The following is a 25,744-nucleotide window of genomic DNA, read 5'->3' as shown; positions in this document are numbered from 1 at the left end:
TAAAGGGAAATGTCACAGTGTTGTCCCGAGTGAGGCAGCCCCATCTTTGTTTCACAGAGCTGAGCAAAGATACTCTGTTCCCAGGGAAGAACCTTCAAAAGCACCCTTGAAAGTCAACTACATGCTCCAGTGCTTCGCTGAATCAGAGCAAGTGTGTAGGAGCATCCCTGGTCTCTCAGGCAGTGGTGGCTGTGAATGCAGAGCACTGTGTGGCTATGCTGGGGTATCCACAATATAACAAATAGCACCTCTGCACAGAGTCTGCCCTGTGCTGCACTTACTATTTCACAAGGTTCATAGAGAACTTGTATAGGAAGTTCTTAGTTTATGAAGAATTGCTTCACACTGGGTTTCAGGTACATCAGACTGGAAGCTGCTATCCAGGCTCTTATCCTCAGCTGGAGCTGCTTCCTCTGGCAGTGTATCATGAGGCTCCATATGTACAGGAGTGGTGTGATCTGTGATGGGGAGAGTGGCAGAAACGTGCTCTGGAGACCTGCAAAGTATTAATCAGCTGCAAACAGAACTGAGAAGTTAGTGGCTGCTTTCACAGTGACTATTTCTGGCTCTCGTGCCAGTGCACAAGGAAGAGGGGTACCTTAAGGGACAGTACTGAGGTGGCTATAAACTGTCTGCGAATGTTATATGTGTCCAGATGTGATTGCAGTAGGGTTTTATCTCATTTGATCTTTGTGTCTGCTGGGTACTGGGTACTGGATGCATTTTATCACTTAAAGGCTTCACAATGAGAAAAGCTTTGATTAGACATGATATGATAGAATCACAGAGTGGTTGGGTTTGGAAGGGGCATTTAAAGATCATCTAGTCCATGCCCTTGACATGGGCTAGAACATCTTTCATTAGATCTCTAGCTCAGATTCTCCATTTAATACGCTTCCACAAAAATCAGTGCAGGTCTTACCTTTTGTTTTTGCCCCAGTTAATGAAACTGGTTTGACAACTAAATTCCCTTCCTTCCCTCCACCCACTCCTGGTGAGCAGCAATGGATCCTAAAGCAGCTGCTGCACTTTTTTCTTTGTGGTGGTTCTGATGCTGATCTCAGATCCTTTTACAAATGTGTTTTGGAATTGTTGCATTTGGGAGCTCCCAGAACCATTTCAGGGCATAAATCGTGCTTAAAATTGATTTGGTTTAATTCTGTAGGGAGTGAAGGGCACAGTTTGGTCTTGATGAGAATATCAACAGGATCACAGGCAGGGACCCTGTTTGAAAGGTATCTAAGGGCTTCTGTGACCTTTGCTAGCTACCTCTGTCAATATTGAGTGGAAAGTGGTGTTTTAAGGAAACCTTAGTTCAAGAAAAGGCTAGATAGGGCTCATAGATGTGCTGCAATTTCTCTGAACCCTCCTCTCATCAAGACACAGAGCTTTGAAAGTGTTGATTTGCATTAAATCTTTTTCTCTGCCTTCACTTTTACAACCGAGGCAGGCCCTATAGCTTTATTTAGAAATCACCCATCATTAGTAACCACAATCATTTAGCAGACATATTTACAAGGTAAGTGACAGTGGGAAGTAATTAAGTTTAATATAAATCACACTCAATTTAAAATCTGCAGGCTTCAAAATAATAATTAATAGAAACTGTGGGTTCTATAAAAAGATGCAGTATTTATAGCAGCATCTTCTTGCTTTTCCAGCTAAACACAGTGAGTGGAGATTAAAATCCCCTGTCTGTTCATCTTACTTGTTTCAAAGCCATTTTCTTCCCGTGGCACACTCCATTGGGAATTACCCACTGCTTTTATTCTTTGTGGGGAGATTTTTAACTCTTAAGTTGATAACGGGGCAAGAAGAATTTAGCATGGTCCAAAATGGGCTTTGTAAATGCACATATCCTGAGCTGTGGCTTTCTGCTTGATCTGTGTTTTATTGCCCAGTGCCTAATGTTGTGTGCTTTGTTTTGCAGGTGTCATGCAGCTGACAGGTCTGCTGGAGGAGCTGATGGTCACAGCCGGGACAGAAAGTCTTCATTAAGTAAAACAGAGTAAACTAATCACGGAAAGTTGGAGCTGTTTGCAAGATCTGTTGAGTTTTGACAGCTCACCCTGTCAAAAAAGCCATCGTTTGGGACGGCAGTGTGCTGCCCGTGGCTGTGATGGCTAGCAAGAGAAAATCAACAACTCCCTGCATGGTGCGAACTTCAGAAGTCATGGAGCAGGAAGGCGCTGAAGCCACAGAGGTTCCTAAAGAGAAGGAGTCTGGCGCACCACAGCAGGACTCTCAAAAGAGCTGGCCTTCAGAAAGCTCAGTCAAAGACTGCGAAGTGGTCGAGGCAAAGCCCCCAGCTGAAAGTCAATCCAAGAAGCCCCAGGGTGGTTATGAGTGTAAATACTGCCCTTACTCAACACAAAACTTAAATGAATTTACAGAGCATGTTGACACTCAGCATCCAAATGTCATTCTGAACCCCCTGTATGTCTGTGCTGAATGCAACTTCACAACCAAAAAATATGATTCTTTATCTGACCACAACACAAAATACCACCCGGGGGAGACTAACTTTAAACTGAAATTAATTAAGCGCAATAATCAGACTGTGTTAGAGCAGTCTATTGAGACCACTGCTAACGATGTCACTGTCACAAGCGGTGGGCTAGAAACTGCAGAGTGTGATGATTCACTTCATGGGGGAATTAGTGCAAATAAAACACCAATGATGAAACTGGGAAAGCCTAAAGGGGAAACCAAGAAGGGACCCAAAAAGCCAGAAGAGGGAGTTATGGAAAACCATGTGGACAGTACTCTCCCCCGTATCATAACTGAAGCCACCGAAGCTATTGCTTGTATAAATGGAGACCTTCTCCATGATGTGCTAGCCCATGTTATGCCCTCTGTGCAGCTGCCACCAAATATTAACCTTGTTCCCAAGGTCCCGGTACCTCTGAACAGTACCAAATACAACTCTGCACTGGACACTAATGCAACCATGATCAACTCCTTTAATAAATTTCCTTACCCAACACAAGCAGAATTGTCATGGTTGACAGCAGCATCAAAACATCCCGAAGAACAAATCCGAATCTGGTTTGCCACGCAGCGTTTGAAGCACGGTATAAGTTGGTCTCCTGAAGAAGTGGAGGAGGCGAGAAAGAAGATGTTCAATGGTACCATTCAGGCAGTTCCCCAGACCATCACCGTCCTGCCAGCTCCTTTGACAACTGCAAAAATGCCCCAACCCATCATCCAGACAGCTTTGCCTTGTCAGATACTGGGCCAGACTGGTCTGGTTTTGACTCCTGTGTCAAATGGTTCAACTGTTTCCTGTTCACCAATTACACTTGCTGTTGCCCCAAACCAGGGGCAGAAGAGGGCAATACAGACGTTATCAAGTGCCCCAGAGGCCAAGCGTCCTCACGTGGTTCAGGTGCCTGAGATGCCTGCCAAGCTGACTGCTGTACCCTTGACACCAGCCAGTGAGCGAAAGAAGACAAAGGAGCAGATAGCAGAGCTGAAGGCCAGTTTCATGGCAAGCCAGTTTCCTGACGATACAGAAGTCTACCGGCTGATAGAGACAACAGGTCTTTCCAGGAGTGAGATCAAGAAGTGGTTCAGTGACCATAGGTACAGAAGTCAAAGGGGTATTGTGCACATCCCTGGTGATGCTTTAGGGAAGGATCAAATAGCACCTTCAGCTGGTCGACACAGCCGCTCATTTCACCCATACACAGATTTTGCTCCTCAAAGATTCAAAGAGAAAACTCAAGAGCAGCTTAGGGCCCTTGAGGAGAGCTTCCTAAGATGCTCTTTTCCTACCCAAGGAGAATTGGACAGGCTTCGAGTAGAAACTAAGCTGAGTAGGAGGGAGATAGATGCATGGTTCTCTGAGCGGAGAAAGATAAGGGACAGCATGGAGCAAGCTGTCTTGGACTCAATGGGATCATATAGAAAAATTAAGGAGCAAGGAACTCCCAATGGTGCAATAAGCCAAGCAGAATTGCTGAGTAGCTCTCAGCTCCCTGGTGCTTTATCTGGATCCTCCACCACGTTGAAGAAAACTCAAGAGCAGAGTCACCTGCTGAAAAGCACATTCGCAAGGACCCAGTGGCCGTCGCCCCAAGAATATGATCAGTTAGCATCTCAGACTGGGCTCACAAGAACTGAAATCGTTCGCTGGTTCAAGGAAAACCGGTCTTCACTAAGAACAGGGTCTCTTAAATGGATAGACCAGTACCAGAAGCAGTATGTTGTTGATGGCAATAATGAGCAAAGCCAGAAAAAGGGCTCAAAACACACGGAGAGTGCAAAGAATGGTAATGAGGTGTCTCGGCAGCATTACCAGGAGCATAAAAAACTGAATGAAGAGAATGGGGGGAAACCAGTGGTGAGAACGAAAAGAGACTGCGAACCACTGAAAGACTCTTTGTTGGGGAATCAAGTGGAGGGAATGGACAGGCTGGAGTGCAACAGCCACGACGGCCACGGCAGCGAGGAGAATGAAGAGCCAGCGGAGGTCAACTGGGTGGAGGTGACGGTGGGTGAGGATGATGCTGCATCGGACTGTACAGACAGCTGGAGCCAAACGGCACCCGAGGGCCAGGCAGAGCTGGCGGACTTTGACTCTGAAAGTATATCTGGAGAAAATGCCCACGTATAGACAGGTAATGCTGATGGTGCCCTCTTTCTCTGAGCCTGCCTCTGTCTGGGTGTGCTTCCAGCATCCTGTAGCCCCTCTTCAGTATAAATCCCTGGAGCCCATCCCTGCTGGATCCTTGTGCCTGCTGGATGCCTGAACAAAAGGGAGACCCGTCCTGCTTGTAAATTAAAGCAACTGCATGGTAGGGGAGGGGTTAGTGCCATTTACCTTGTTGTTTCCTTGTGGGTCAAGCCCTGGATAAGGGAGATCTTTTATTTTTTTCCAATAAGTGGAATCACACATTACATTTTCTGCCTTTGATTGACCTATGTAACCTCTGCAGCACTTGATGTACAACATGCTAGCTGAGCCATGCAAAGAAATAGTGACACTGGTTGCTAATAGCCCCCTTGCTGAAAGATCATTGATCTCCTGTGAAGAGAGGCTGTGCCTGGTTTTGCACCTCAGGTACTTCCTTTGCAGCATCCTGCCCTGCTCAGAATAAAAGGTCGCTAGGGGAAGGGCTCAGGATGGAGATGCTTCTTGATGCATTAGCAAGTAAAACCAGTGTGCTCTCCTCCTCTTGCAGGTGAGAACTGTCTCCAACCTCGCTTTGTTCTTCTTGCTCACTCCAGAGGCTTAGGAAATGCCCCAGACTAAGCTGTGTGGGTGTTTTAGCAGCTCCTCTTCACAGGACCGTGAATTTAAAAGCAAGCTGCAGGGCTTTTCTTTAAGGGTGTTTTATACAATCTTTCACAGTGTGAAAGGACGTGTTATTTGGGGACCTGAAACCTGTTTCTGATCACAGTTACACAGGTATAAATCTGGAGCAACCACCGTCAGCGTTTCTTGAGTTGCATGTTGAGTTCACTGGAGCCTGTAACAGTTTGTGCTCAATATAACTGAGTCTCTCTTTCCCAGACTGGAGTCTCTTTAAGCTAGAACATACCCTCCAGAAAGCTTAACTCCTGTATTAACAACCACAGTGAGAGAACACCAATTTTAGAAAGACTGTAGCTTTTTGGTGTCTAAGAAGTATAATATACTTCAGTATTTCTTAAATAATAATTGATTTTTTTTTTGGGGGGGGGGGGAAGCTAGGACTTGTAGAAGTCCCTCCACACTTGCACTGAAGAGTTTTACTATTGCAGCAGGCAGTACTTGAACTACTATGTGTTGCAGAGGTGCAGTTTTTCTTAGCAAGCCCTGATGGCTAGCATAGAACCCTCCGCTTTCTCCTTGTGTAGTACTTGTCCAAAAGTTTCCTGGATGTTTTCTCTGAGTTGAAGAGGGAAACTCTGCATTGGTTTTACTTTGAACTATTGTGTTGTGTTGTCTGAATTTGGGAAATCACAGTGTTTGTATCACAAAGTATCTTACAGAATCTTAAAGGACTGCAATGCAAGGTTCTGTTATGCTTGCAGAAGTTGGTAATTAAGGGTGTGAGGAGCAGGTTGTGTTACCTGTGCGGCAAAGGCAGAGATTAAAGGAGGAAGGAGGTGGGAACATCAGCCGGCAGCACGCTGGGGTGCCGCTGTTGTGCAGCCACATAAGAAAGGAGAGGCAGGATCTGATCTGCCTTTCAAAATGAAATGTGTGATGAATAAATGCATTGTGAGATTCTTTCTTTCCAAGGTTGTTAAGTCCAGATCATTCCCCCTTCCGGCTGTGGGAATGGGGAGCAGGGCAGAAGAGGGGGCTTGCTTGAAACCACTGTTTCTTACAAACCTCCTGTACCATGAAACCAAGCTGTGCAACAACCCTCTGCCAGCAGCATGGGCTTGGTGCATTTTTGTGCTTGCAGGTGGTGTAAGGTCCATTGGAGTGAACCTCCTGCCTCTGTGCCATGACACAGAAGCTCTCCATAAAGCTCCAGGGAGGTGCTCAAGTGTTGTCAGAGAGGAATTTTAATAAGAACTTTGATCTCGGTTAAACTTTTGCTGGCTTATTCTTTTGATGACTGGAATGGGTTGCCCAGGGAGGTTGTGAATGTTCCATCCCTGGTGGTGTTCAAGGCCAGGTTGGATGAAGCCTTGGGTGATATGGTTTAGTGTGAGGTGTCCCTGCCCATGGCAGGGGGGTTGGAACTAGATGATCTTGAGGTCCTTTCCAACCCTAACTATTCTATGATTCTATGAGGAGCTTTCCAGTGCCCGGTTGTAAAGTACACTGCCTGAGAAGAGACCCACTGGAGCAGGGCATCCACAGCCCAGACCATGCAGGGGGATCAGAGCACCACTTTGTTTTCTGCTCTTTGCCAGGGGACTTGACAAAGGCCCGAAGTCTTTTTTCTCTTTCATTTGTCTTTATTCTCCCTCTAAATCTCAGCCCAGTATTACAAGTGCCTGCTCTCCCATGCTCTCATGGAGGCATTGTCACAACCACTGTGGCACAAAAGCTTTATACCCACGCCAATGGGACACATGGAAAAAATCCCCACTACTGGTTCCTTTTTCCTTCCGGATAAGCTTTCACTCTTACTTTCACAAAGCCTATCCTATGTGAGTTTTAGCTAAAACTGTGGTGTTAAATTAACAAGGTGTTGTCTTAGGTGACATCCAGAGTATGACTCCAAAGCAAAGAGTGCATAAGACCTGGCAGCTTATTTCTGCCTGTTGTTGTATAAAAGTCTGATTTTTTTTTTCCTAACATCATGCTTCTCTGTACCTTGGAGGGCTCCCATTGTTTGGTCACACACAGGAGGTGGACTGGAAAGTTGAGAAGGGATTTCTCCTCCTCTTGACTCTCACACTGCCACAGTTACATGTGAAGTGTTCACTGCTGAACCCTACATTAGTCAGAACCCTCCTTTGATATTCATAGTGTTGCTAATTTCTTATCTGTGTGTAGTTTAAAGTGAATGTTTTTTGGTGATCGATCTCCATACTCCTGTGCTTGGCTGAATTTGTGGCTTCTGTAGAACCAGAGCTCTTCCAGACCTTGTTGGTCACTCTCTGCTATGGTGTGTAGCTTTAGGAGTGTCAGAAACTCCATCAGGGAGTATGTGTGTTACAGCCTAGACAGACTTAGGCCTTAGGAAAATTGAGTTTTTTCAGAACTGATGTGTGTTTGGATGTACAATATACTAGCTGGGCCATGAGCATGAGCATGAAGCTAGTGGGAGCTTCATGAGTGCTTGGCCTTGGTAAGAGCAGGATTCGTGTCATGCTCTGAAATACCATCCCTGGGCTAAGAAAGGGCTCTGTTATTAAGTACATATCTGAAGCTTTTGGCAGAATTGGATTTATTCCATGGAGCAGGTCACGTTTCCTTAGCAGTGAGGCTGGGAGGCCTGTTTCCATAGGGTATCAGGGCCTTCAAGATTCTGGGTGGTTGCTGTAGGATGCACTAAAGCCATCACTGAAGATGCTCCAGATGAAGCCTTGCACTTCTCTTGCAACTGCTCTGTCAAGAGCATGGTTTAGTTTTCTTCCCATCAATAGAGATATTTTGCCTTCCAACAGCCCTGGTCAAAGTTAGGTTTCTTGTCCCCATTTGCACAAGCTTGACAAACAGCAGCTGATCCTAAATTAAATACAGCAGATTGCAGCTCAGACATGAGAGCGGGGCCAGAGCGTGCCGGAGTGGTTGGCAGCTACCACTGGCTTTCTTCACAGCATTGTCTCCCTGTGGGGTTTTCCCAAGGTCAGTGTTTCCTCAGCCCAGAGCTTTTGTTCTGTTTCTCAGAAGCATATTTCTTATTGTCCCCACCACCTTCTTCTCTGCCATAAACTTTCTTTTTTAGAGTTATCTCATGATCTCCATTTTGAGCCCAAACCCTGCAAGATGCAGGCACCAAAGTTGGTGGCTCACAGTGGAGCGAGGTAGGTGGACACCCAAAAGACACATGCCCTGGCTCTCAGTGGCTGTGACCACTGCTCTGTGGAGATGTGCCAATGGAAAACCATGTCTGGGAGCTGTGCACCAGAAAAAGGAGTCCAAAGGAAGTCACCCTTTGCTTCTGCTGTGTGCAGTGTACACTGGGCATCAGAAGCAGTCTGAATCCTTGGTGTCTTCAACCCGTTCTGGACCACTGTAGGAGCTGAGATCCTGGTGGCCCAGTGCATTCCTTGGTGTCTGAAACTGGTAAAAGTGAACAGCACTGGAGGTTTCCTCCTTTTCTGTCCAAGTTCCCATTTTTCTTCTGGTTTAGAGTTTCAACCATAAGGCTAGTTATAGTGCCAGTAGCTTGTGGTGGGCTCCAAGGCTCCATCCTGAGGTCAGAGTGGGATTGACCTGTGGTTTTTGTGGAACTCTGGTCACCCTAAAGAATTTTAGGAAGTGAGGCCAAAGTAGGGAGGACTTGCAGTTCCCCCTGAAGACCATGAGGTGTATCAGAGACCCAAGCTATGTAACACAGTAAAGAACTTCAGAAGGGGAAGCAGAACCCAACACAGCAATTGATATTTTCCAATGGGTTAGGAAGAGCAGGAGGCTATTTGAGGACAGGTCGCAAGGATGGGGAGGACCTTTGCCTTTGCTGTTGGTGCAAGCCCATGTCCTTTTACAGAGCTTGACTCTGCTGCTTTCTGCATTGCAGGTGCCAGGCAGGGCTCACGACTTTTGTGGGAATAACAGACCTCGTAGCAACAGTCATAAAAGGTGTGAAATAACAGGTTAGCTCAGGTCTCAGTAAGCACTGCTGCAGGATGGGTGAGGAGGATGGTGCAGGAAAAGCCACCTTGCCCTGGGTGCAGCTCCAGTCTGAGTGCGTGCTCGCACTTGCACGTTTACACCTCAATGGGGAAAAACATACTGGACATAATGGCTATCACAGAGGCCTTGCTCTGTGCTGGGAAGTGGGGATAAGTGTAGGTAGGTGTGTATTTAAAGGTTGGTTTTGGGGTATTAATTTTTTAGTCTCCAGTCTATGGTGCAGTCTTTATGTAGTGCAGCCAGGGACCTGCTCTGCAGAGTACAAGCACATGCAATCTTTTCCATTGTCTTGCAGTTTGACAAATTATTTTCTAAAACCATGCAAAAAAAAAAAAAGTATTTAATGAGAGGATTTCATTGGGGAAAAAAAACCTGAGGTATTCTTACCTTTGGCCCCATCCATCCTGTGGTTGCAAAGTATCTGCCCCAACCCATGTGCACATTGTCTTTGAGCAACATGAGTAAGTGAGGATCTGCCCAGGGTATGTAGAAGTGAGGGCCCAGCAGAATCAAGGGGTGTATGTGCCTGTCAGAAATATATAGGGAGGTTATTAGGTGGGTTACTTACAGGAGTAAATCCAGCACCTGACTGCAGCATCACGCTGTAATAAGGATAGGCTTCAGCGTACAGTGCTATTGCAGGGATGTAAACTGGATGCTGTATTTCATTGACAGCTCAAGTACTTGTTCATAGTGCCTTCAAAAATAATATGCTGCTTTTATACTTTTTGCAGGGGTACTCCTCAGCTGCACTGTCCCGATGATGAAGGGGAAATGCTGTCTGGAAATAGAAGAAAACTCTATTTTCCTGCCTGGGGTGAGGTAGCATGTTGCGACTCCAAGTCTCAAACCCTGCTTGTGGAGGCACAGCAAGAAATACTCTTACAGAGCATCATCATGGGATCGTTTATAGTGCCAAAGTCCTACTACTGCATAAAGAAAGAAAGAAAGAAAGAGAAAAGGGTCCTTGTACATAAGTTTCTCCTTTGCTTTTCTCCTACCCACTTTCCTGCCGAGGCTCTTCCTCTTCTGGACCAGATTTGTACAACATGGAGATTTTGTTAACTTTTTAATAGGTGCAAGTTAATCTTGCATATAATGCCACTGCAAAATTTGGGGTTGGGTTGGGGGAGGGAGGTATCTTTTGTGGGGAAGGGAGAGGAGATTTCTGTTTCCCTAAAGTGTTTTAAGACAGAGTTTTGGAGTCCTGTTGGTGCAGATCAGCATCTGAGCCCAGATCCCCAGCCCAGTTTACATTTCAGCCCACATAAAAGTGTTACAGGGTTGAGGAGGGTCCTTCTGGAGTGGTTGGGATTTGGGTTTTTTCTTGTTGTTTTGACTTGTTTTGTTTTATGGCCACCAGCTACTGGTTGAGTATTTAAATCTCTTGCTTTTCCATGTTCCTTCAAGGCGAGTCTTCTCTCACTCCCATACTTCACAAGCCAGCCCCAGCTGTGGGTCTCTGAAAATTTGGCTAGGATGCCTTTTTTTGTTTGGTTTTTTTTTAGCACTTTTTGTTCAGAAACGCAGAACAGCCCCCAGAGGGGTTGCAGCAAGGAAATTAAGATGCTTCATGATCTGAACTTGGTTTGTATTTCTTTGGCTGGTACAATGATGGACGCCATAGGCAGCAGCCTGCCCTCCAGCTTTAGATGTTGTAGCGCACAAAGACGTTTTTGATTAACCCTTGCCACTAAATTTTTTAGGTCAATCCTAGGTTGCCGAGTGCACTTTTCCTACCAATACTGCTCTTTTGGGGTTGTGTGGAGGTGTCTGTCCGTGCACGTGTGAGGAGGAGGAGGAGGGAGATGGGGATTGTGGGTGCATAGGCGAGTGGGTGCTATTGCCGTCTGGTGCGTTCCTCTGACGAGCTGGGTTCAGAAACCTTGCCCACCTTTCAGTACACTGCACAAATAGGATGCTAGGGAGTTTGAATAAATCCAACTTTTCTAACTTGTTGCTCATTTGTTGTAACTCAATAAAACAAAGGCTGAACATTTTGGTAACCTTTTTTCTCGTTTCTATTTATTTTATTCCATTTAGAACCCAAACTTGGCCACCCACCAGTTTTCCTTAGTGCACAAGAGCTCAGTGTCTTTAGAACTGCAGTTAGGGTCTTAACTGGTTTTGCAGTAATCAGCTTGGCAAACACTAAAGTGAACTCAGTGAACTACTGGTGTTTACTTCTCTAGTACTGGAATGCTCTTCCCTGTGTGAAGGGATCAGATAGCACCTGGAAGTGGGGATCTGGGGACACCTTTATTTTAGTTGCAGTCACAACCTGAATGAATGAATGAAAGAAACCATCCCCATGACTCACCTACATGGAGTTACTTTTACTGATCATCAGCACAACATTTATATATCAAGGGATGGTTGCAGTAGGCAGCAGCAAGCACTCAAGAGACTTTCCTTACTTTGAAGTTGTCCAAGTGCATTGCCAGAGGAATGACTGGATGGGGCAGCACTTGCTATGTTTGCATGTTGCAGGCCAGTGGCAAGAGATGGAGAAGCAGCCTCTGCTCCTTCACGAGCAGAAGCAGCCTGGCAGTGGGTGTACACAGGGTGTTGTGCATCGTATTCCTGCACATGTGGAGGCAGATACCTGCACAGTCATGTCTGGGTTGTTACATTGATGGATGCCAGCATCAGATGGCCAAAAAGAAAATGCCTCTGAGGATGCTTCTCCAGGACTCTGAAGTTGTAACTGAAACTAATTGCCACTTCTGTCTGCTTTGCTTACATGAAAGGATGCTAATACTTTAATTGCCCTTGTGCAGTTTTTAACAGCCACTTGGCAGCTTAATATTCCAGTTTGCATCTCTCCTGTCTGATGTGTGTGTACTGCTGCGTGTCTGGAGTGCTGACCTACTTTGCTTAACTAGCAGGGCTCCCAGTGAGTGTTCAGGAAGAACAAGTCCCACCTGGGGGTTTTTGCCCCCACCACCCAGACCCGGTGGGATTAAGGCCCAGGACTGGGGCTCTTTAAAATCTCTGCAATTCAAATAAAACAATAGCAGTGGCCCTGGAGTCTGTCATTGCACGGATAATAAAGCTGAAGCTCTCCCCCAGCAAACAAACAGGCTTGCAAGAGACCGGCACAGCCTTGCCAGCGCTGGCAGAGCGGCGGTGCCGAGCCGCTGTGCGCAGGCAGGCTGTGTGGTGTGCTACCAAATGTCCCGAGGCCAGGTTTCACCGGGGAAAGCTGATCCCACGGCCACTGTTTGCTCAGATTTAAGCTAAGATTGCTGCCGGAGCGGGTTCCCAAGGCCGGCGCTGTGAGCAGGCTTTGTTTCCAATTAATACGGCCGCAGTGGCTGTGTTTCTAGGAGAGTCCAAGCGGCGAAGCACAATCGGGACATTGTTCGTACGTGGCGGCCGTCGGGGACGGCCTTGGCTGCGGGGTTTCATTGCACATGGATGAAAATAGGCTGCTGACACCGAGTTTCCTCCCACACAGCCCTTGCCCCTGCGCCTGGCAAAGTCCTGCAGCGAGGAGGCGGCTCAGGAAAAGCCTTTGGTGGGCAGGGTGCCCCGGCAGCCCCTGGTGCTCAGGTTTTGATTGGCGTCTCCCATAAACTGTTTGAGCCAGGTCTATGGAAATGTTGTAATCAGAGAAATCAGCACAAAACCACACAGAAATTAAAATAAAAATCACATTTTTGCACTTGGGCAACACCTTTTTTTAAAAAAAATGTGGCTTGAGGAAAAATCCATCACTCACAAGCCAGGAATGGATTAAATTAGGCAGCCTCTACTTTCTTAATGGAGACTGATAGCACATTGGCAAGAGGATGGGTTTTCATTGTATACACACATTACTTCTCCTGCCTGGTCTGTGAGAAGTGTGCTGCTCTGTAAGTGAGCTCCATGCTGCTGTCAGAGAGCTGAGGACTCCAGCATGTAATAACACAGCTACAATTTAGGACAGGTCAGATAGAGACCTTATTAAATGTAATCATGGTGAGAAACCACTTAGCAGAGATTATCAGCATCACAGGGTAGTTTGGGTTGGAAGGAAGCTTCATAGATCATCTAGTTCCAGCACCACTGCATGGGAAGGGACATCCTTCACTAGGCCAGGTTCCTCAAAGCCCCATCTAGTCTGGCCTTGGGGAGTTTTGGGGCAGAAACTTATGCATATTTGACCTCGCTGCAGTCTAAATGATTAATTTTCCACAAATCCTGGGTTGTCTGGGGGTTTTTTAAGTTAAAAGAAAGGTTTTCACTTTCAAACCACATCACTGCAGTGGCACCATTGCTAACCTCACATCTCCAATAGTGACCTCTGGGAATTTCATTTAATGCATCACTTTGAGAGTCAGATAGTGAGCAGTATAAGTAGTATGCATCTGCAGGGTGAAACTCGGAAGCCACAGGGATCTCTCTCATCCCAGTACATGTGGACCTTCACAGGGTAGGGGAGGAGTGCTGAGTTATGCAAGAAATCTGAGTTACTATGATAATTGTCAGCATGATGATAATGATATGGTGATAACTTAAAAACCTAGAGAAATATACAGGTAAAGAAGCAATCAATTTAAGTAGTGGTAATGTGTTATTTGCCATTAGCAGAAAATTTAACCACGGAAACTTTCCCTATCATCTTCTTGTAGCCCTCACATTTTGTTAGGTAACAGAAAGAGACATACTGAAATCTTACTAGCTTACAGAAGGGGGGGAAGGATTCATTTCAAAGGCACATAAGGCAACATTGTAGGAAGTCATTTGGCTTCCTGATAGCAAGGAAGGAGCACACCAGTGATGGAAATGAACTCTTTTTTATCATATCCTGAGTAAAAAGAGACCTGAAACCATTTAGATGAGCAGAAGGGAGAATTCTGTACTCAGTAACTAATGCAAATTGTTTATGAATGGGGCCTGTGGCTCTTGAGCATAATCCTGAAACTCATAATACAGCAGAAGTGAATGTATCGAGAGCAAGATGATGTGAGATACACAACAAAGGAATGAAAAAGCAGCATAAAAACACCAACTTGCGTGTTGCACAGTTGAACCATATCCCGATCAGATTACTACAAGCTCTAGTGAGGATGGAGGTAAAAGCTGAGTGACTGGGTAATTGTCAGACCTAATCACACAGCACACATCTTGAGCACACTAAGCAAAAGCAGGGGTTTTCCATGGTTTTCTGATTTCCATCAGACCTGATGCTCCAAAATGGTCGTTGTAATTATATTACAATTCTCATCATTTAAGCTTACTGTGAAAACCACACAGCCAGCAAATTGGCTCAAGCACAGTAAATGAGACATCTGTGAAGCTTCTTCAGGACATAAAATCACCCTCTCCTTGCTCTTTTTTTCTCTGTCTTAAAAGCCTAGATCATCCCAGTGCAACATATAGTGTAAAAATTCAACATGCCACAATCTTTAAACATCATTGGTTTTGCAACACAGCTATGAAACAGCAAAGGAATAATGCCATTAACCTGAGTTTATGGACAGCAAAACTGAGAGATGTATGTATTATTCACCAGACTGCAGAACAAACACGCTGAAGGCAAAACCTGGAGGTCAGCTTGGCCTTGACTGTTCAGCAGGGAAGATTCATTTTATATTAGTATCAAATCATCGCTGTTTCATTGGCATTTCTTACTCTTTCACCCAAAGCCTTTCCCTTTCCAACAGGCAAAGACATAAGGGCAGAATTGAGCAGGCTGGGACTGCAGGTCCTCAGGGATCTGCATCCTGCATGATCCCACCAGGGCATCCCTCTTACCCAGCGCAGGTCTTTGGGCAAAGCTTTCACCTTTACATCTGTCCATAAACACCTTCCCTCAGTCTCCCATCTCCAGTGACTGTTGTTTTGGGGGTTCTCATGGTTTCACCCCAGCTAAGCCCTGCACAGCCGCTCTCTCACTCTCCCCCAGAGGGATAGGGAAGAGAATCAGAAGAGTAAAAGTGAGAAAACCTGTGGGGTGAGATTAAGGCACTTTAATAGGTAAAGCAAATGCCACACACACAAGCAGAGCAACACAAGAGATTCATTCACCACTTGCCATGTTAAGGCAGGTGTTCAGCCATCTCCAGGACAGGAGGGCTCCATCATGGTGTCCTCAATATAAAGAGGACATGGAACTATTGGAACAAGTCCAGAGGAGGCCACGAGGATGATGAGGGGACTGGAGCACCTCCCATATGAAGACAGGCAGAGAAAGTTGGGGCTGTTCAGCCTGGAGAAGAGAAGGCTGCGTGGAGACCTCATAGCAGCTTCCAGTATCTGAAGGGGGCCTATAGGGATGCTGGAGAGGGACTATTCATTAGGGACTGTAGTGATAGGACAAGGGGTAATGGGTTAGAAGTTAAACAGGGGAGATTTAAGTTAGGTATGAGGAAGAAGTTCTTTACTGTGAGGGTGGTGAGGTACTGGAATGGGTTGCCCAAGGAAGTTGTGAATGCTCCATCCCTGGCAGTGTTCAAGTCCAGGCTGGACAGAGCCTTGGGTGATATGGTCTAATGTGAGGCATCCCTGCCTATAGCAGGGAGATTGGAACTAGATGATCTTAAGGTCCTTTTCAGCCCTAACTATTCTATGATTCTATGGTTCTAGTAGTGGTTACTTGGGAAGCCAAACACCTTCACTCTCAATGTCCTCCTGTTTCTTCTTCCCCCAGCTATATATGCTGATCAAGATGCCATATGGTGTGAGATATCCCTTGGGTCAGTTGGGGTCAGCTGTCCTGGCTGTGTCCCCTCCCAACTCCTTGTGCACCCTGCTCATTGTGGGGTGGTGTGAGGAGCAGAAAAGACCTTGGCTCTGTGTAAGCACTGCTCAGCAGTAAGGAAGAGATCCTTGAATTATCAACACTCTTTCCAGCACAAATCCAAAGCATGGCCCTATACCAGCTACTGTGGAGAAAGTTAACTCTACCCCAGCCCAGCTGGCTTTTTTTGCCCATTGCTGCAGCTGCTCTTCTGTTCCCACAGTGGGAATTTCTCCTCTCTTTAAAGCAGGAGCTCGTGGCGTGTCCCAGGGTGCTTTATAACACATTAGCACGCATGTGTGATTAAATCCCTCTTGGCATTAAGAACATTGCTATCTCTTCAGCCTGAGAGGAATGGAGCTGTTCAGCCTCTATGGCCTCCCTGAACCATTCATACAAAGTCACTAATACCAAAAGGTGTTTTGCCACACAGTGGCATTCAACATACAGCTGTACCTAAATGTTTCAGATTTGACATATTTTGGGGTTGTTTTCACCACGGCAATCCCTCCCACCTCAGTGTTGGGTGAATGATGGTGCAGTTCTCCAGTGACACAGAAATATTCACCTTTGCCTCCTGCCTTGACCTGCTCCCTAGACACCCATTAAACAGCAGCATCACATCACCAGCTGTTAAACCTTTTCATAAAGTGATCTTCCCCAGGGCCTGTTCATTGCAATGGGGTTTCACACAGCTTCAGGTTTACTTGGATGCTCTCTGAGGGTTTGCTGTCTACAGCTCTGCTCCAAGCTCTCCCAAGGCACTTCTGAACATCAACCTTCAATTGGGTTGGCTATAGCTTCAGTTGTTGAGCCCTAAGGGCTGGCTGCTGCCTCACCTGGAGGGCCATGTTCCCCCCATGGTACCCACAAAAGCTGGGGAGATAAAAGCCAAAAAGGCTCCTTGCAACCAGGAATTTAAACCACCACTGAATTTGATCTACGGATGTAGTTATTAGTTATTACTTGTGACACATCTGGAGATGGGGATGGGCATTGCACATGCTAAGAGCATGGGGACACATCTGGAGCATCTGCAAAAGAAACAGAATACCAGAGATTTTGGCACCATTATCTGTGCTATACAGAAGGTGACTAGAAGTATCCTGGACCCACAGTGCTATCCTCCAGCCCAAACTCAGCTACCACCAGACTTCAACCACAACTAGGTACACAGGGGACACACAGCACTTGGGCTGGGGGGTCCATGGGTTTGACCCACCTCCCCAGTGCCAAAACAGCCCAGGTGAAGAGCCCAGTGCCAGCAGTGTAAGAAGCCAAGACACATCCCCTCCTCTGAAGGGCAGCATGCACTAAGGTTCCCTGTTAGGGATTTAAACAAAAGGAATTTTAATCTTTTATTTTTCTTTTTTTAATGCCAGTATTGGAACGTGGGGGGATGGAAATTTCAACAGCAGCCACACGCTGAAGGTCACGGAACGGCAAGGCAGACATTGTCTTCAGTAATATTGAAAGGAAGACCAACCCTGCTCTGTCAGAGCAAAGAAATGAATACTTCTTTTGATTGGAAAGAAAGTTTCTCCATGCCTGGTTGCGGTGCAGCATTGCACAATGGAGACTGCTGCTGCTGGGAGCAAGGAGAATTAATTACCTTGCTTTTTGAAGCATGGGCTGCTCTGCTCTGCTGTGCCAGCTTCAGGAACGATAAGCGCTTATCCAAAGAGCGTGGTTTTGGCCTCCGGCACAGGAGTTTTGCCCATTTAAATCACAGGAGGTGCTGAGGATTTGTTTTGTTTTCTTTGTACTTGGCCTGCATTGGAACCTGGGCAGTGCCGCTCTCTTTTTGGACTCACGGTCATCAACTTTATGCTGTGTGAGGGAAGAACGCTCAGTGCTGGCCGTGGCTTAATTGCATTAAGCACCATCCCAGAGTGCCGGCTACCATCACACTGCCACATTGCAGTCCCAAACACAGATTTATCTCCAAGCCACCTCCTCTCATTGGATTTTGCTTTCAAGGGCATTTCAGCATGTAAACAAAGACCAAGTACAGCCCTCTCTGAGCAAGCAGGCAGTGGGGTGGTGGCACTGAAGGATGTCTTCTGCTGGGCAGAGGCAAGTCATGCTGCAGAGCAGGGTTACTGATGAGGTGTTTGGCCTTTCAGGGGCTGAATTGCTTTCCTGGGTTTCTTATACACTCAGCCCTTATTCGATTAGAAATAGCCTGTGTGTTTTTTAACTCAAGTGCCTTGGGAACTGAAGTCATACAGGGTGCAGAAGGTTTCCTCTGCTGCTCACAACTTCCAGGTGGCCCTTGGCAGCAGAGAAATGGTTTTGCTCGGTACAAGCACCACCCACCAATTCAGAATAGCTGTGGATGCTGCCGTACTGACCTTCAACAGGCAAAATTCACACTGTGCTTCAACTTTCACTGCAGTGTTGACCCCCTCCTTGGGAAAAGAGCCATTCCCACTTCTCCCAGAGCCGTTGCCTATGGCCATCTGCAGCCTCAGCCTGCCAGGGTCATAACTCCAAGCTCTCCTCCTAGTCACAGTTTCTTGGCAGAAACTGCTGATTTACCTGAACAGTTGCAAAAGAACTGAAGGACACAGGCATGGGGTAGCTCATACACGAACAGCTCCTGCTCGCCTGTTGTTCACACTCAGCAAGCCCCATCTCAGTTCTCCAACAGTGGAGCCAAACCCGGTATCTCCTCAACATCCTGCATGGAAGTTCTTAATTCATCTTCACAGCATCGGGTTTTTTTAATGTAACAAGCATAAGACTAAATATAAGAGTTACTCAGAGCTTATGAAGTTTTACCATCCATCTTTTGATGCACGCTAGAACTGCCCTACTTCCCATGCCTTGCATAACTGATTTCAACGTGCTGCTCCTGCACCACAGCCGCCAGCACCTAAGCAAATCAAGAAACAAACTCACAGACAAGAAAGATCAGCCATTCTTTGGGTTATGTTCTTCCTGAATTACCATGTGTAAATAATAATTCATTAATTGACATTAATGCTTGATGCACATTAGATCAATGTTTCAAATATGATCCAGACTACCAGCTTCCTAAACCCATCACCATTCAGGTTGCAAGACAGAGATACAGGGGGAGAGGAGGAAATTATGCCCATCCTATCTGTTGCAGCTGCTATTCAGAAAGAGGACTTGCAGATCCAGGGCATTAATATGCTACTTTCTTCCAGTCTTCTCCTTTCCCACCCATGTTCACCAGCTCTTTACTGCGGCTGCAGTGCCAGTCAGTGGCTGTTTTCTGGCAAACGAAGCAAAGCTGAAGCCTGACACACAGTGGCATACTCAGAAATAAATGCAAGCCCACAGAATTGCCCTCATCTGAGCAACATAGTTCACAATTGTTCCCTGCCCAGCAAGGAACACTGAAGAGTAAGTAAACTTACCTTCAAGCACTTACTTTAACACAGCTTGCAATTTCAAGACACTCCTCTGAAAGCGGAAAAGATTAAAGCGTTTTAGGCCAGATAGCAAGTGATTTCACCCACAGATTAATTCTCACTTTGGATCAAACAAACAGCAGCAATACAGCAAGGTGCATACCCAGTGTGAGTGATCCTGACCATGAGAACAGCGCTGAGTTAAAGAGCACCAAATACAAAGGAGATGGCTCCTCACTGTCCTGCCCTTACTCTGGCTGCAGGGAGAGGCACAGCCCTGACCTGCTGCTCCAGGCCCTGCCAATGCCAGCACTTCCATGGCAGGGTGTTCCTCTCAAGCCTCTCCACTGCCCGGCCCCTCACCTCCCACTGAAACCCCACAGGGAAAGCAGGAACAACCCCATCTCCATGCATTAAAAGCCCAGATCAACCCATATGAGTGTGATTGAATTCCCTCTGGCCTTTCCACTATGGAGGCATCCTTAGACAGCCTTCCCCAGGGTCACAGAGCTGCAGCTGCTTTTCTGCTTGCTATTCTTCTCCCTTTGATTCCCCCTGCTTTCCCTCCCCTTAAGTAACATGCCCACACATCCTCTTTGGAGTGTTTTTTTTCCTCTGAACAATGCAGCCAAGGGTCATGATTAATCACAGGGTTTTCCATACTCCATTTCCTTGCTCATTGTCCCGTGCCACTTCTTGAGAACCTTATCTTTATTAGCTAGTCTTATCACAACTTGATTACACATTAACAGAAACTCTCCTTACTCAGCAGGATTTCCTTGGGATTGCATTGCTTTCAGCTTCAGAAAGCAGCTCTGTGGAGCGAGCCACTCCACTAGAGGCAGCCTAGGAAGTTATTGATCTCATTTAAGATGCACAAGGGGACATGCAAAGCTGTAGAATGACTTTGAGGAGCATATTTAGAGGACAAAACATTTCTATAGGGGAGCAAATGCATTAGCTTACATTGTTTGCATTGGCATTAAATTATACAGTAATTATTTGGTCCCAGTGAGCTGTGCTCTAATAGCAGCTACAGGGCTATCTGAGATCCTTCAGCACAGGGACTGCATCCAGCTAAAGCATGCCACTATCCACTTAGCTACTCAACCAAGTAATACAGCTGTAGGGCCTATTGTTATCTGCCTGCTTTGAAGAAGTTAGACTGATAGGGTTCTTAGAGATTTAAACCTTCACGTGCACTATCACCACACCATGTACACCTCTGATAGTAGCAATGAAGGAGAAAAATCCTCCATCGCCTTGCCCAGGAACGTTAAATGACATCAAATTGTTATCAATTGCTCTTGCCTTTTCTTCTGTTTTAAAATTATACATTACAGAGAACTCATTGTTTGAAAAAGGCAGAGTGATGGGTGCAAGAGAGGGGAAGCTGCATTGTTAGAGATGAGAAAAGCTGTTTAACACATGGCTCTCTGAACCCCAAAAATCCACCTCTTTTGAAGGCAACAGTCCATCCAAGGACTCCACAGCCTGATGGGAACTCCTAGTGCCAGACAGTCCAGGGAAGAAGCAAGCAGAGGTCACTGGTTAGCAACAGCGTCCCCTCTGCTTGGGAACAGTGGCATCTTTGCAATGACATGCTATTGCCATGGCCCTTCACTCTCTCCTCTGTTCCCAAAACAGCTCATACACATCTTCATGGGGTGACTCTGGGGAACAGAAACAAGGAGAAGGTATGAAGAATGCATTAGACATTCAGTTAACACAGCTAGAAAAAAAAATGAGCAAGACTGAAAGCACAAAAGCTCTTCTGAAATAGCAGGAACAGGCTCTAAAAGGACGTATGGCATTTGAGGACAATTACACTGAGTTTAACTAGTTACATTCATCAGGCCATTGGAGAGAGCAAATAGCTGATATCTGGAAAACAGAGATGGATGTAAGCAATGGAGAGGTATTAAACTGGTTATCACCTGCAGGGGAGGAAAGGGGGAGAAGAGAGAGAAGAACTGGCAATTTACTGCCTGTATGACAGCCAACAGAGGAAGCAAGAAAAGATTATAAATTGCTATAAAACCAATATTGCTACTGGGCACATGATCTTAAGTACCAAGACCCAACTTCTCAATATGGTTTGGAGCGCTTCTTTATATACCATGGCTGTCACAGGAGGCGATGGATGAAGAGTCCCTGTTACAGCCTGCTCAGGCTTTCTAAATTGATGAGGATTTACATTTTGCAGGTGCATCTGATGGTTTCTGTAAGTCTTCCCTGCCTCCGCAGAACACCCGCAGCGGGTGCAGGTACAATGCAGTAGAGCCGAAAACACCCCTCTTCCTCCTGTGCTATTGAGAAACATTAAATTTGGCCTTAACTCTTTGAGTGCATTTTCAGATCAGAAAGAGGAAAGGGAGATTTAAATGAAATAATACTGCTTTAACTAAAATATACAGGAAAACTGAAAGTGGGATTGTACCTAGCCCAATGAGGGCAGCAGACACACTAGGAAGCTTTCAGCAGGAATGCAGAAACTCTGCCCAGAAGCTATATGCTCTAAAATCTCTCCAGGTTCTCCTTGCTCACAGAGCAAAGGAGTTAGAAACCTGTTGACATTGATCCAACATGCACGTCCCATCTCAGGAAAGAGACACATATATATGTTTGATTTATTTATTGCAGTGAAAAGACACCACTACAGCATTTCTGGAAAGGAAGGCTGCAGAAGTGTTTTGCCCCAGTCAAAACAGCAGGCTCTGATTTCAGATTTTAAGGGTTGATTTGAGCTCTAAAAGCAAACAGAAAACCCATTGTATCTTCTAACCTAGCTGAAAAAGTTATTTTAGATGTAAAAACCTGAAGCATTTAATTCTCACCAGTATAATCCAATTGAAATATTCTCACATTGCAAAATCTGCCCCCTACACACACAGTTCCAGTGCGGGACACACAAGTCTGCTCTCCTGCTAGGAATCTTCCCTTGTTTTCACACTAGGAGTCACCTTCCCCTCTACAGCCTTCAGGAACAGCAGTTTACATCCCAAGAGGCTTCCCTGAAACTCCTTGGGAAAGTCTGCACCCAAGAGGTGCTGAACGACCACATATGCATCCTTGTCTGTCCTACTCCATTCTGGGTTGTGCAACCTCATCAGCTCAACACAGCCAACTCAGGAAACTCAAATAAAGCAAGCTGACTGTCAGATCACACCTGACACTCTCTTTCCTATTAACTCAGTTCCCACAGATCACAGTTTTGTGTGTAGGTGTGCTGGTCTCCCTGGGGAGCCCCTGGCTACATACACCTTAGACTATTAAAGCCAAACCAGATGCTGACACAGCTAGAGAGGAGCACATCCATTGCTGTGAACAAGTGGAGACTGCACTTGGGTTTGAGCATTGCTAAGACAGAGCTGCAAAGTACATATTGCTGTACTGCATAACGCAGAGCACTTTGACTTCAGCAGAAGTCTGAACTCTTGCAACAGTTTTGCTCTCCTGCTCATTGAACCTGACCAGGACCTTCTAAGACTATCAGTCCCTGTAAGATTTCATGTTTTCTGAATTGACACAACACAAGGGCTAAAATAACAATACAAGCTCTTTATGTCATCAGTTGCATAAATCTTCAGGGTGTTCAAGCTTCTCAATGCCCCCAAATCTTGCTGTACTATTCCAACATTATCTGTATTTTTATCTCGAATTACATACCCTGGGGACGAAGGGCAAGATGGAGCAGAGAACAGGACAAGACTGACTTAGCTACTGGTTTATACATTAAAGAAACCCAAACTCTCTAGCATCCAGGCTTGAAATCAGCTTTAAAGAAAATCATATTGTACATAAAAGCTCCTAAGTGAAATACTGACATTAACATTGGTTACAGTTAGCAATTCAGCTTAAGCCCCTAAACCAAACAAGGCCAACTCCCAAGGTACACACATTGCCATTTTCTTGTGGCAGTTGCTTGAGTTCATAACAACAATAAGTACAGAGTCAACAAACAACAGGCAAAGCAGCATTACAGACAGGTGCTCATGACTTCCTTCTAGAGAAAGGTTTATCCACAGTTCAGCTGCAGGTACAAATAGTAAACAGTGTCTCATGTAGCCCCTCCACCTGCTGTAGGGTTGAGGATTCAGTACATGAGCACAGAGCATCAGGCACTGCTTCTTTTTTCAGCCTGAATAGAGACTGCCACTTTCTGAGCCCATACTGGAGGGAAAAAAGCACCCAGAAAAACACAGAACATTCTTTGATCAATATGGTCCTTGATAGAATCTTTTTTCTTCCCATTCTCAAGTGCAGTTAAAAACCAACTTCTCAGCATCTTTAGACCCCTTCCGGATTGATTTACAATATATTTTATTCCAAAAAGTACTACCTTAGGCTTCCCTACCTCATACATCCACCAACACACATACATTCCTTTCTGAATCTCAGGACTCAACAGGAGGGTCTCCCTGACAGTTCTGTCTGACTCTGTCCTCTATGAAGCAAATACTCAAGTGTACCTTGCCACTAAATCTTGTCAAACCTTGTTTTACATCATATTGCTGCTTCTCTCTTACGAGTGAAGTGCATTACTCCATCCATGACAACAGGCAACATCCTCACATATCCAGTTACCACAAGTCAATGAAACCATCAACACAGTGATTCATCCACTGTCCTTTAATCCATGGCTGGTCCAGGGAGTAAATGCACACATCCCTTTTAAGAAACAAATGTAAACATTCAGATGAAAGAAAACTGCTTGTGGTGGTTTTGATTTAAACACTGCCTCCAGTTGCCATGGTCTTCATCATGGTACACTTACGCCTGGTTAGCAGTGCAGAGAAACCTGGCCTTCAGAGCTGATGTGAGCTCTTAGCGGCATTTTACAAGGGCTTGAGAGAGGGGAAAAAAACCCAAAAGACCCAAACCACCTTCAGGCACCAGTTAAGGTTTCATAATCACTTTTTCCCCTCCAACATCAAGAAGATTCTGCAGAGGCCTTGCCAGCATCCCACAGTTACTGCTCCTTTTATGCAACTTTTGCTCACAAGTGCTGTAATCTCTCCTCCTAGATCATGTTCCAGGTGATAAAAGGGTGAGCCACTGCTGTGAACAGAAGTCCTTTCACCAACCAAATGTGCTTGAAAAATACAAGCAGCTGAAACATTTTCATCTTTCAAATTCTAGAAAACAACGTATCACCTTTTAGATGTTAAGTACTGCTTAATATGCACGTATTACACATTTAACTGAACAAAATCATGACAATAGACTCAATTTTGAATTCCAAGTCACATTGTTACTATCATCCATGGCAAAACAAGAATCTATGGAAGCACAAAACAAGAAAAGCCATTTACTACTACAGGTGAAGAACACCTTCACCAAAATTAGTGCTCTGCCATACTACAGCAAGTACAAATTAATCCATCATCCTAAGCCTAGCACGGAACAAGGGAGACTATGAATCATCTTCATTTTATGGATGCAGAAGAGAATTACAAAGCCATTAGGTGACTTGTTATAGCAGAGGCTTTAGACTGTAAATTAGTGTGTACCTCTCCAGCTCACTACCTTAACCATCAAGGCAAAGCAGCTTTCCCCCCCCTCCAATAAGGTACCCAGTGATATATAAACACAGAAGAAATCTTATATTTCAAACAATATGCATTTCTTCAAATTAAAGCCTCTCAGTTTTCCCAGTGTGACAATTAGATGACAGAATGAAGCAACAGGTTCCATTTCTCATGAAGTCACTGGCAACACCACATTACCAAGTTAAGCTGTCACCAAGACAGAGCGATAAGAATGAGAGACGAAGCATTTTAGAAGCATTTGATTTCATATTCCTGGCTCTTCTTCTGACTCTATGCAGCTGGATCAAAATCAAAATGCACATACATGCCACACTGTTCTGTCTGGTGTACTTAATATGGACAAAGACTTTCCAGTTCAAGAAGCTCAAGTCCACAATCTCTTTTTGGTGACTCTATGGTATTAAACTGGACAAGTGGAGTCAGATGAACAATGAGTACCAAAACAATCATTGAGAGGATGCTCAATGAGTCTCCAAATCAGGCAAGAACCTCAAAAGGAATTCTAGCAGCTGTGCACATCTGGCTGGACAGAGAGAGCATACTGCAGAATACCAAGCTTATGCCGGGAAAAGTGAGTGATCTCTATCATTCCCACAAAGTCTGGAGGTGAGTAGAAGGATGTTTCCTCCCAGGGGACAATAAGGGATGAATCATCAAGTGTACAAAAAAGCTGTAAAATGTAAAAAGCCCAGGAAGGACACAGACTGCCAAAACCCATGGTGATAAACAGAAAATGCCTTTACAATTTTGCAACTGATCAGAGAAGACACTGCTCCCACTCAAAAGCAGGTCATTTTCTTGAGTACTTTTCTCAACAGCAGGAGGTGGT

At 45.5% G+C, this 25,744-nt stretch overlaps 1 protein-coding gene across 8 annotated transcripts in view; it reads left to right on the top strand.

Moving 5' to 3' along the window:
- ZHX2 (zinc fingers and homeoboxes 2) overlaps positions 1 to 11,259 on the top strand; it is a 75,325-nt gene extending 64,066 nt beyond the window's left edge. For all 8 annotated transcript variants that reach the window (XM_005143834.3, XM_031044441.2, XM_034064854.1 and 5 more), the window contains 2 exons: positions 1,931 to 4,622; positions 9,988 to 11,259. In XM_005143834.3, the coding sequence (XP_005143891.2) occupies positions 2,120 to 4,618 (2,499 nt within the window). In that variant the 5' untranslated portion in view covers positions 1,931 to 2,119 and the 3' untranslated portion in view covers positions 4,619 to 4,622; positions 9,988 to 11,259. The remainder of the gene's footprint in view (positions 1 to 1,930; positions 4,623 to 9,987) is intronic.
- Positions 11,260 to 25,744: the final 14,485 nt, after the last annotated feature.

The sequence above is a fragment of the Melopsittacus undulatus genome, chromosome 1 (genome assembly GCF_012275295.1).
Source record: "Melopsittacus undulatus isolate bMelUnd1 chromosome 1, bMelUnd1.mat.Z, whole genome shotgun sequence".
Taxonomy (NCBI): domain Eukaryota; kingdom Metazoa; phylum Chordata; class Aves; order Psittaciformes; family Psittaculidae; genus Melopsittacus; species Melopsittacus undulatus.
Note: the sequence above shows the minus strand (reverse complement) of the source record. Positions and strands in the feature narration are given on the sequence as shown.